The 13,091-nt window shown below is 37.4% G+C and overlaps 1 protein-coding gene across 3 annotated transcripts in view; it reads right to left on the bottom strand.

The window, feature by feature from the left end:
• The window catches only part of PLEKHG2 (pleckstrin homology and RhoGEF domain containing G2), a 1,701,404-nt gene that overhangs the window by 425,373 nt on the left and 1,262,940 nt on the right, over positions 1-13,091 (bottom strand). For all 3 annotated transcript variants that reach the window (XM_044062076.1, XM_044062085.1, XM_044062066.1), the window contains exon 7: positions 6,211-6,361. In XM_044062076.1, coding sequence (XP_043918011.1) covers positions 6,211-6,361 — 151 coding nt within the window. The remainder of the gene's footprint in view (positions 1-6,210; positions 6,362-13,091) is intronic.

Raw genomic sequence — 13,091 nt, forward strand, 5'->3', positions numbered from 1 at the left:
AATATGCATGAGGTGGGCATAACTTAAACAGAAAACAGAGTAACAGAGCCAAGCTTGAACAACATTCTTAATGTAATCTGTAAACTTAACTGAAAATAAGAAATCAGACATCTGTCGTAATGTGTAATAAAGTGCAAGTACAATTACGTCCCCAAGTTTACAGAAGTAGTAATTTCTTCCATTGTAGCAATGCATAAAATCAGACTTGCTTACAAGTTAACAATAAAGCCAGCCCTTTAAGACATAAAATTAAAATCACTCAGACTATCACTGCTGCCATCTGAGTACACATTTTTAGAAGCATCATTCAACCCTGGGGAGAACTCCGCACCCAAACAGAACTGCTATCTGAGTTCTTTCACTTCCAGTAGAGCTGTGTAGTCCACAAAAAACAAGTTAACTTGCTCCAAAATAGTAAAATGGAATTTAACAAAGTTATGGCAAGCTGCAGAGTGTCTGTTTTTGCCTCTAATTGCAGCACAATGCTTGTTAATGCAGTTGGAAAGTTTGTGACTTGTCTTTCCAATAAAAAAAAAAAAAAAAACTGCAAGTCATACAAATCCCTGCATAAACAATGTTACAAGAATTACAGTCAAGGTGGTGGGAAAAAGTTACAGTGACATGTAAAGGAAGGTCCTGTACAGATATATTGACAGATATATTTGCTGCAGTTGAACATCCCAGGTGGGTCAGAAACATTGTGAACATCTTCTTTTAAAAACTGTGAGTGTCTGTTCAAACATGTTTCATTTCAACCTCTCCTAAAGTGTGGTTTCCAACCTAAGCAACAAAGCAACACTCTAAATGTGGACAGAATGTTAAGCTTTCCAGTTCCAATTTGCAGACATGCAAGCTATTAGAAACATTGTTTCTAGCAATTGGAATATTGTTGCAAGCTGTCCTGCTGTGTCTGAACTGCTAGCTAGACAGCCTACGTTTTCATACAAAAGGACACAAACTTTAAGGAGCTCTTTTGAGAGCAGAGATTCACAGTTTTTAATAGAAAATGTTCTGTGTGGAGTACTGTAAGCCAAGTAAAAGGTATATGCCCTTTTCCCCACTGTAGTGTGATCCTGGAGTTAGTATATATAGTTGGGGGTGGCTGGCACAGACCCCCACATTTGGGGGTGTGGGGGTATAGCCCCCCACCTACTTTGATTTTATATTATATTTCACCAAAAGCTTCAAAACAATATATTTTAAACCACAAACATGCATACTTACAACACCAGTGACTAACTCTTTCCAGAAGACAATATATATATATACCCAAACTAAATGGGGGGGGGGTTACACCTCCCACACCACCCCTAACTATATATACTAACTTCAGGATCACACTACAGTGGGGAAAAGAGCTTATACCTTTTAATTGGCTTACATTACTCTACACAGTGCCAGTACTTCACTTCAGTGAAATGAGATTCGTTGAAATGAGTTTTCAGTAATATGATCTTTCAGCAATTTGATCAGGGTGAATTCAAATTCAGTGAAATGAGCTTTCAGTGAAACAAAGTAGACCCATATATATTATATATATATATATATATATATATATATATATATATATATGTGTGTGTGTGTGTGTGTGTGTGTGTGTGTGTGTGTATACACATATATAAATATATATATATATATACATATATATATATATATATATATATATATATATATATATATATATATATATGTAAACTAACTCTGCAGGTCATAAAACTGGAAAAGTATGATAACATATGGAAGCATTTTAAATGCTTTGGCTAAGTCCAAATATATTACAACAGAGAGCCAATTGTCCATTGCCAGGCTAACCAGGTTATATATGCCCACAAACTTGTTAAAGTGGACTTAGTAGCAAGAAATACACACTGGTTAAGAATTAAATTAACTGAACAGGAATTGTGCATATCTTAAAACAAATTGTATTGAAACCACTTCTTTAAATTGGTATCAGACTAATAGTGCTGTTGCTCTGAAGTAGATCATGACCATATTCTTATAATCAGGGATTTCATAAGAAGATTTCCAGTCCTTAGAGATTTCAGTGACATGGAACAATTTGTTGTGTGGTAACAGCAGCAGATTCATAACACTGTCACTCAGTTTGTGCATTCCACAGCCTAGAAAACAATCTGCTCCCTTACTGGAAATGGACTTCCCACATGAGATACCATTACATTAAGTGGGCAATGAATCATGGACACTGACACTCAGTTTGTAAATCAGGGTTGCTTGGTGCAGTGCTATGGGTGCAAAATATCAGGGGAGACCTATACTTTTACATGAGGAGGAGAGGGGTGCAAAATAATCAGGGGTGACCTTTACGTTTACATGAGGAGGAAAATAACTGTAATGTCATTATGATTTAAGGGTTCATAGGTTCATAGGTTGGTACTAGGCTATCTGCCCTAGGGCCTATACAAGCCTAGCCATAACAATTCCCTGGCTATTTCTTCACACACTATTTACTTCCCTGGACCCCTGTCTAGCAGGGTGACTGACGTGATCCCCAGGGTGAATTTCCTTTCTCCCATCCAATCGTCAAGGTTCCTTTTGAAGAGGGCCTAAGAGGTACTCTGCTTGACATGTATGGGCAATCTATTCCAGAGTCTGGGATGTCTCTGGGTCAGGAACCTATCCCTCCAGCATGTTTTGTTTATTGTGATGACAAGGTTTAGATCCCTGGAGCGTGTGGCTCTGATGGATTGAGATTTCTTTAAGTGTAGCATGTCCAACAGCTCTGGGTTTGACATGGCCTTGTATGTTAAGCAGAGATTACCTCTGAGTAGACAATATGCGACAGAGTATAGCTGGAGTTTTTTTAAGGCGGTCAGCGTAGGGCAACTGCTTTAGGCCCGTGATTCTTTTAGTCAGGTATTTCTGTGGCCTTTCCAGTTGTTGCAGATGTCTTGAGAGGTACATACCAAATGGGGCGTTGTATTCTATAATGGGTCTAATGAGGGATGAGTACAGTGGGACAATGACCTCCTTTTTTCTGGATGAAAAGCCCTTAGTGATGAGGTGTACCACATAGAAGGATTTCCTGACTGTTGTGGCGATGTGGTTATCGAAGGTGAGACCACTGTCCACCTGTGTCCCTAAGTCTCTTATTACACTTTCGGTGTTTAGTGTACTGCCACCTATATGGTAATTCACAGATACATGTTTTTTCCCAAAGAAGATAACTATACATTTCTTGGCATTGAGCTTGAGCCTATGGCTCTGGCACCAAGCATCTGTTTCTGTAAGGCCCTTTTGTACAGTATCCACATCATTTGGGGATTCAATAATGGCTCCCAGTTTGCAGTCATCTGCGAACTTTGTTATCCAGAGTCCCTTAGTGTTGGCCTGTACTTCAGAGAGGTAGATGCCAAACAAGAGCGGTCCCAGGACTGAACCCTGAGGTTCTCCACTTGTCACTTGTCTGGAGCTCAATTTGGAGTTGGCTACTTTTACAGTGTGGGTTCTATCAGTAACCAGTTAGCAACCCATTGGGTGACGTAGGGATTAATGCCCAGCTTAGTAGGTTTATCTATGATTCCAGAGTGGAGGATGGTGTCAAAGGCCTTGGCAAGGTCTAGATAGGCTGTGTGGACCACCGTACCCTTGTCCATGGCTCTAGAGACTCTTTCAAAAAAGTCAATCAGGTCTAGGAGACAAGATTGGCCCTTCACGAACCCAAACTGGGTGGGGTCCAGTGTTTGAAGGTTGCCAATATCTTTGTTTATAAGTTCCATGATAATACGCTCCATGGCCTTGCAGATAAGGCTTATCAGACTGATGGGACAGTAGTTTCCAGGATCCAAGGTGGATCCCCTCTTGTGGAGTGGGATAACTGTAGCTCTGCGCCACTCAGCGGGCATGAAACCTGAGATGAGGCTATGACTAAACATGCCACTTAGGTGAGGTGCCAGTTCATATTGTAGTTCATGTAGTACACAGCCCGGGATGTCATCTGGTCCCATGGATGCTGTATTCTTAGCTTTGGAGAGTGTGGTTTTTACCTGTGTGGCCATTATTACCAGAATTTGGCAATCTTCCGGTATTGAGATGGGCCATTTAGGGGGTGAGAGGGGGGTGATGTTGGCACTGAATTGATCTGCCAGGATATTGGCAATATCCTTGGGATCAGTATATTTAATGCCATTCTGTTTTAGCTCAGATCTGAGCATTGCCATTTAGATTCCAGGGATTTAGTGATTTTTCAGCTTTGAGTCTGCATACTTAAAAATTATTTTTTTTACTGACAGCATTGAAGTGAAGGCTAAATTCATATTAGTATTAATAGAAGTGATCATCATTTTCAGTTTTATTTTAATAATGAAGTCTGAAACTCAAATGTCTGTCATTATTTAGTGACTTCAGTTTTTAATGATTTCTCACCCCCCCCACACAGAATTTTCACAAGAAAGATATCAAAAATATGATGTAAAGTCATTATTTAGTGATTTCAGTTTTTAACGATTTCCCAAGCCCGCACACACAAATTTTACAAGAAAGATATCAAAAATATGATGCAAAAATGTGGATATTCTGTAAAAATCTGAATCATTAAGGGGTATGTCTGCCACTCTGGGAAATTAGGTACTTTTACAATGATGCCATGTCTACATTTTGTCTCCTCCTTGTCATCTCTGGTATCTGAGGTAACTCCCAGCAGTAGTCTGTGTTAAAACATCTTTGCCTTACAATAACTACACTCCTAGAGTACATCTAGTAATAGATCAGATTTGTACTTGTGCTTGTGGCAGATATAGCAACATCCTCTTACATTCAACACCTTCATAACACTCAGTGACAGCCTTTTCTCAAACAACAATGTATACCTTGCGATTATGTAAAACAGAAAATTTGCATGCTGCTTCCCATCTACCTTTAATTATATCTTATACTGTATACCCCATATGAAACTGCAGTTATCTTTAGCAATTTTGTAAGACCTACAATCTCCATCAGCAAGGTCTTCTTTGTCACTAGATATATTGCATAAATGTAATAAAATGCTGATGGAGAGAAACAGGAACTTATGATGCATACTACGTCAAACCTTTGGGAGTGAGCCTGAGGCTACATTTTCCATGTCTACCTCTTTATTGCTCATGCTTGACTAATTCGTCTTAGTTCCTTGTCAAAATTAAATGTGTAATGATGCAGAACCCACTCAATTGTGTTTTCCATCAGATTTACAATATACTGCAAATGCATTTTCTTTTATCCATAGTAATACCACCAAATGATGCAAAAGTTCACTGTATAGTTATGAATTCCTACCAATACATCATGCGCACACAAGTTTCTGGTGTAAGTCTGTCTCAGCAAGGTAGACTGCAGTGTGTGTGTGTGTGTGTGTGTGTGTGTGTGTGTGTGTGTGTGTGTGTGTGTGTGTGTGTGTGTGTGTGTGTGTGTGTGTGTGTGCATTTATATCAGTGTGATGTAAGCTTACTTTTATTTAATTACTACAAAAGCAAGCATTTCATAACTGCGGTGGTGGTGCTGCGGTAGCGTTGTCACCTCACAGTACAACATTATCCTGTTCGATTCTCAGCTAGAGCGTCTTCTGTATGGAGACATATGTGAATGGGCTTACCTTCATTGAAGGTTGTGCGTCAGAGCTGGCAACTCGGCACATAAAAATCTACTGCAAATTATTAGCGGATCAGAATTTTGCTGTAGCGACCCCTAACTGGGAAAGCCAAAAGGCACAACTACAAAAGCATTTCATAACTTAGTACTCCTTTCATTTGCAAACCATGGTTACTTTTTAATATTGTTCTTAAAGCATTTTTCATTCAGAAAACTAAACACCTGTTTTATTCATGTACTGATGTCCTTCTATTTGGGTAAGTGAAAGGTGTACCATCTGTCCATAAAAGTGGAGAAGTCCATTAATAATTGGGGTACTGCACATTAAATGATCAGTACCACATACAAAGTATGTGCTTGCAAGGCAGCACATGCCTTCTTCTGGTATATTTAATGCCACTGCCTAAAATCCAGAGCTCTGGTATTAGCGCATCATATCAATACTAGGTCTGTGCTAGGCTGTGGTATTAGCGCATCATATCAAGACAAGGTCTGTGCTAGGCACTCGTATAAGTACATCATATTGATACAAGGTCTGTGCTAGGCTCTGGTATAATCACATCATATCAAGACAAGGTCTGTGCTAGGCTCTATGACTGCTGAGCATGACTTAGTGATGCTGCTTACCTGTAAAAGAAGGTGGTACTTGAGGATTCTCTGTACAGGCTTGAGGAGGTATGTTTCCAAGGGCAATGAATGTGACAACATCATCTGTCTTTCACGGAAAAACTTTACCAAAACCTCATTCTTCATGCATTCATTCAAGACTGCAACTGAGCTGGAAATGCAAGAAAAGAAGACACTATTAAAGATAGGACTCAACTGAGACCTAACAATAATGCAGATGCAGGGATTACTTTCTACACTTTAAAGGCTGAACTGTTTTCAGTCTCCTCAGATGAAATTAAATTAAGAATTCTAGTCATCACATGGAAGTATAGTGCAAGCCAATGAATTACATAATATATAATATAATACATAGATGTGCAACTCCTAAATGCACTGAAAAAAGAGAGACAGTGAGGAAAGGTAAAGAGTAACTAAATGGGCATTCCCAAATGCAAGCACACATGAGCACACAGATACACAGACACACATAGACATGCAGCATGCCCCTGCAAGCACACACACATGCACACATACACATACCCATTAAGTGTGCATGCATGTGTGTACATTCCCTCTCACATGCACGCATACCACGTATACAGAAATAGGCATGCATACGCACACACGTGTGTACACTCTTACACACACGCACGCACACACACAAACACACACACACACACACACACACACACACACACACACACACACACACACACACACCCACACCCATTCTGCAGGGCAGCTTCTGACTGACAGTACCATTCAAGTACACAGGACAGTGCAATTTAGGTACACACAATACTTTAACTGCCATATATATTTGATCACTAAAGAACTACATACAATCTTAAAATTTCACAATTTCAGATCAAATGTAGAACTAAGATGAGGAGTTTCTGTCATGGTTTACCAAAACACATAACAGGCTTAGCTTTGTATGTTTTCAGTCAGAGTATCACACTTTTGTGAAAGACATCATTGCTTGCAATTCATAGCTGCTGGGCAGGCAAAACTGGACAGATAATTAATCAAACAAAAAAGGCCCATATTCACACATTTATTGTTAATACTCTCTATATACAATGTTTCATTACCACATGCGATGTGATTTCAATGAATTGTAAACAAAAAGTCTTTCTGCATGAGTTCATTTCAATTTTATTGTTTGCTTTACCTACTGTACTTTAATAAGCAGCGTGTGCTGAGTGTATGTCCCTTGAAAAGGTTTCACTATCAAAGTGAGAATTATATTTTCTTGTTTTACAGATGAGAGAACACTGTAAACAAATGAATCAGGAGGTCAAAACCAGTTTAAAACACAATATTTAATATACTGGACTGAGAATTTTTTTTTTGCCATCCCAGAATATCAATGTAATTGCATGGTAATAAAACAAATAAGTGAGCCCTTGTGGTAGCAGTCAATGTCCATTGCAGTAAATATTTACATGATTAAGTACAGCCTGTACAAATTTACCACATTATTCAAAATCAGTCGTTTACATAACAGATCTTACTAAGTTTACTCAATGAACCAGAAAAATTGATAGTGACCTGTAAAAACATCTGTGAATATTTTCACATAGAAAGAGCTTGTCTAATTAATGAGTGTCATAACTAAAGACAGATTTCTCCTCTATTTGTCCAGTATGTGGTTCTGAAGAATAGAACCCAAGTTAAAGTAACACAAATTAGATAACCCTTGGTTGATTGGTATGGAATAAGCTACCTCAGCATATAGATACACCACTTAAACACATTCTTATCTCAAAACTTTTTGAAACTGACTAACTAAAAAGAAGAGCAAACAGATTGCTTGAATCTGCAGGCCCAAGAAATATGAATCACATCTGTTACTAATTCTTGTCTACACAGTATCCAATTCCGTAATGTTAATTTACCAACAATTGCTAGCTTTTGAGGAAACAGGCATTATGTGAAAGAATGAACTGTCTGTGTATAAATTTAATATTAACTAGTATCATAGGTAGTTAATAGGTCCAGGGGACCATTGAGAGCTTAGCCGAATCCCTCCAAAGCATTGTCTGATTAAGTGACTTGCTCACAAGATGGCTGAGGAAATCAAACCCTGTACTGCAGGAAACAGCTCATTAACAGCTCATTGCCTTAATCTTCTGTGTTAATCGGCAAACTTAAAGGTCAACAGCTGCTTCTGCTGTTACAAACTGTTACCCAGTCCACATAAATATTTATTACTTTTAATATCAATAGCCGATAATGCAAAATATGAATGCCAGAGTAGTAAGTGGAATTTTATACTGAGTTACAAAGAAATGAAGGGAAATATTTATTTTTATGTAGGCAGAATACAGCCAGTAAGAATTTATAGTTATCATATGTAAAAAGTGAAGAAAATATAGAAACAGCTATGCTTATCAAATTAAGTCGCAGAGTGACACTTTTAAGGGGTCAACAGTCCTTTATTTCTGCATTAAAATTAATACATTATTGTCCAAGATATGATGTAAGCAAAGATCTTTCAACATAGGAAAGTGTATTAGTTTTAAAGGGTCATTGTTTATTACTCTTTAACATTTTCATAAATGACCTTCAAACAACATCCTGCATTTGCTCTTTAATTCAATATGCAGATGATTCCACTATCATCTGCTCCTCACAGAACCTATCCCATCTACAACAAATAATCCAGCAGGTCTTCTCTTCTCTGAAAAGATGAATAAATGATCCACAACTACTACTTAACCCCAAAAAACTAATCTCCTTCTATTCGCACCTAAATCCTATCATATGGACAATTCAAACTTTAAAATCCAGTCCTATAACAACACTTTAATTGAAGTTGTCTTCTTTAACAAACTCCTCAGTGTGGTTACTGTTGACGACAATTTAAAATTTGATCTGCATATTCATGTCAGCATAAAAAACACACCAAAAATTAGGCATGCTGTACAGACACAAATCTTATCTTAACACACAGACCAAACTTGCATCAGCCTTCACCTACCTATTACCCTCACTCCTCTATGGTGCACGTATTTTCACCAACTTCCAAGTTTCACTTAAGTCAAAACTTGAATCTTGCTATAATAAAATAGTTACATTTGCTACTAGTTCTACTCACATCTCAACCATCATTGTACTTCTTTGCATTCCCTTCACTGGCTTGAGCCATCACAGCATCTAGTTTATCTACAGCTCGTAGCTGTCCATAACATGGTTTACAAACTCACTTCCTGCCCGGCCCTACTCCCTCTTCTCCAAATCTATAATCCCATTAGATCCCTTTGATTGGAAGATAAACAATTCCTCACACTGCACAAACCAAAAAATTCTTCCAGCAAAAGTCTCTACTCCTATTAGGTAGCTAAAGCCTCGAATAATCTTCCTACTAACATCAGACTCAACTCCAATCTTTTGCTTATAAACAAGCTGTAAAATAATTCCTAAGTAAAGCATGTATCTGTTCCTTCTCTAAACCAGGTAAAACTCCACTTTGCCACCATTTTCTCCTTTTCTCTTTCACTCTATTAACCCTCACATACCTCATTGCGACGTCCTTCCTCTGTCTACCTAAACTAAGTTCTAATGTTCTCTCTTACTTAATATCTTCATTTTAGACGAATACAACATTAACATACACATCTGACTCCTATCACTATATCTTTTAACCTATTTTCTAGTCTCAGTTTTACCTTTTCCTTAACTTCACAAATCAACACCTCTCTCTACTTCTTCCTCAGTTCTCACTTATTTTTTTCCTTTTTCTTCAATCTCCCTATATCAATCATTCCTGTATGACTTTCTTCCACAGCAAGCTTAGTTTTTCTTTTGTCCTTTCTAAAGAACTTATTCTCACTACTTAACTTCCTCTTTATTTTTAGTTATTCTCATGTTCATTCTACCAATATGCCCTTGTCATCGACAACAGACATGTGTCTATATATGTCTAATTTATATAACTAGGCTTATTTTAACTCTGTACTTTGTATACAAATTTCATATTTCTCTTCTAATGCACACACTGTAATATTGCATGGTGTTACACTGATTTTTTATCATCTTGTTTGCTATAACTATTGTATTAAATTCTTTAAGTAATTTGGAGTTTTTCTCCTCAGGCCTCCACTGAAAATGGATACATTGAACCCAGTTGGACTTTCCAGGTTAACAAATGTCATATAGTAAAATAAATAAAGATATACACTTTAGGAATGAGTGATTGTAGTAACCAGAATTGCTTGAAAAGATCTGGTGTCATTAAAAAAATAAGAACATCACCTATTAACTTAATGTATGAGAGGAGTTTGGAAAAATGTAAAATGCTATATCAATGAGTAAAACAGATTACCTGAAATACTTAGGCTATTTATGAAAGATCTAACCTTTGTGATCCAAAGATGGGTATTACTGGACCTTGCATTGAAGTGTCCAGAAAAGTCTAGTAATTTAACTTATTTCAAAATTTATGGCTATTGAAAAGAAGTGAATTAGAACATTTTAATTTCTCTTTGTGTTATGGATTTGAAAGACTGACCACACTAATCTAAGATTTACTGTTAATCGACTCCAAGGTAACTGTATTTGCTGTTGGAATTCACCATAGTACTAAGACGGCTCTCAAAGTGGTCAGTTATCTCTTTATGACAATAGACCAGTGTCATTAAACAGTACTGCTCCTCCTACATCTCTCTGCAGCATTTGATACTTTGGACAATGGCAACTGATAAAATGTTTGCATGCTTACTAAGGTATTTCTACTTAGGTCCCAGACTGGTTTACTTCTTATTGTTTGACTATACTCATAGGCCTCAGCATCTCCTTTCCTTACCATCTGGACTGTGGAGTACCACAAGGCTGTAACTTAGGCCTTTTTGTGTTCACAGTATACATATTTCCTTTAGGAGAAGTATTATGGGAAAAAGAACTAGCATGCCATTGTTATGATGATGATTACTGATTTATTTCACCTTTCACCTTCTCAAAAGACTGATGATCATGAGGCCATCTGCTCGTGATTAATCTCAAATCTGATAAAGCTAAACACCATCCTACACCACAACCTTGAAAATTCATAGAACATTGAGAGATGTTTTTGTCTTATCACTGCCTAATTATATCAAGTACAGCTTGAATTATGTTAGTACAGTACAGAATCTGCTATTCTGATTGACTCACAGCTAACTCTTTAAGATCTGGTGTTAGCTGTAGTGAAATCTCTCTCTTTCATTTACAAAACATTTTGATGAGTCAGCACCTAATACCATAAACTGAACACTCTGCTGTTGTTCATGATGTGGTTTCTAACAGAATGGATTACAGCAATCCCCTTTACCTGGGACTACCCAGTCATGAGCTGGCTGGATTATAAATAATGCTGAACTCTGCAGCCAGGCTACTTACTGGTATGTTACGTTATTAGGATATTACACCTGTTCTACAGAGTCTTCATTAGCTTCTTGCTTATTACTGGATTATTTCCCAGCTATCTGAAGAAGCTTGCTGTACTCTACTGCCTTGCATATGTTTCACATTCAGTTTCTGTGAGTGGTTGCTGGCAATTCCACCAGTCAATCTTGAGAGTTCTTTAAAGCCACCCTCACCTGTGGAATTTGTTACCACAGTGGCTCTGATACTATTGGCTGTTAGCCAGCACCTGATGTGCATTTAAGTCTTATCTCTTTGATATGACTTCTGATGGTGTACAATGAATATAAATAAGCATAATTTTTCATTCTGTTATTAACGAGTATGGAGCCCATATGCATTAGCCAAATACCATTCTCCAGGGAGACTTCAACTACCCCTTCATTATATGGACTTCATCAGTACAGCTATTTGGAACAATTGGCCAACACTCTATCCAGGGGAAATAAAATATTTGGCTTGTTCCTTACCAGTGTGAGACAGCTTTCTTCTCATCAACTGTCGCTGTCACCCTACTCAAATCAGACTACAAACTACTCAAATTCAGCATAAGACTAAAGCCAGGAGCATCTTCCAGTACCTCACTATTTAGAGATTATGCAATGGCTAATTTACTAAAACTGAGGATGACCTTACTAAATTTAAAACCCACCCCCAGCTTGGTGACCCCACTGCATATGCAGAATCCTTTACCACTTAACTTTATGGATATGTAAATAGCTGCATAAACAAATCTGTCCCCCTCTGAAGTAAATACAATGCCAAAATTAAGAATAAATCCCTGTGGTGGAACCCAGATATAAACAATACCTAGAATAAAAGAATGCATGCAAAACCAAATTTAACTCTCAAGATACTAAACCACTTTTACAGAGAACTCTGGACCCTGTTCAAATCAACCAAAGACAGATATGAGGTAAAAGTAGCCACAGAAGTGAAGGATAACCATAAAGCCTTCTCTATCTATCTATCTATCTATCTATCTATCTATCTATCTATCTATCTGTTCATTTATTTGTCTTCATTTACTGGGAAAGTCAGATTGAGTAAATTTCATCTAAAGTGGAGACCAAGGGAGAAAAACTCCAGAAGATACATTTAAGATACTTATGACAAAACACCTTTTTTACAAAGACATATTATGTAGATAATTCTTAAAATATCTATATGCAAAGATAATTGTTATTTAATTATACTATATAGTAAGATAAAACATATATTTCCCATGTGATGACATTATACATGATTTAAAATTCGAAGTATAAATCATCTAGTATGCAAACAGTTCATGTGCAATATATGTGGCAAGCAGGCATTAGATATGACTTATAAGAGATGGTTAAGGAGGTTTACAGTATCAATATTAGAAAGAAATGAAATTGAGGTAAGGAGTGTGAAACATCAGTCAGCAGGAAGATAGCAGTTAAAACTAAAGAGAAAGGGAGAGAGGTGTTGTATAGCTGATGTGCGAAGGACAGTGGGGATACGAGGCT

This window comes from Protopterus annectens, chromosome 1.part0 (genome assembly GCF_019279795.1).
Source record: "Protopterus annectens isolate FY-2018-M chromosome 1.part0, PAN1.0, whole genome shotgun sequence".
Taxonomy (NCBI): Eukaryota; Metazoa; Chordata; order Ceratodontiformes; family Protopteridae; genus Protopterus; species Protopterus annectens.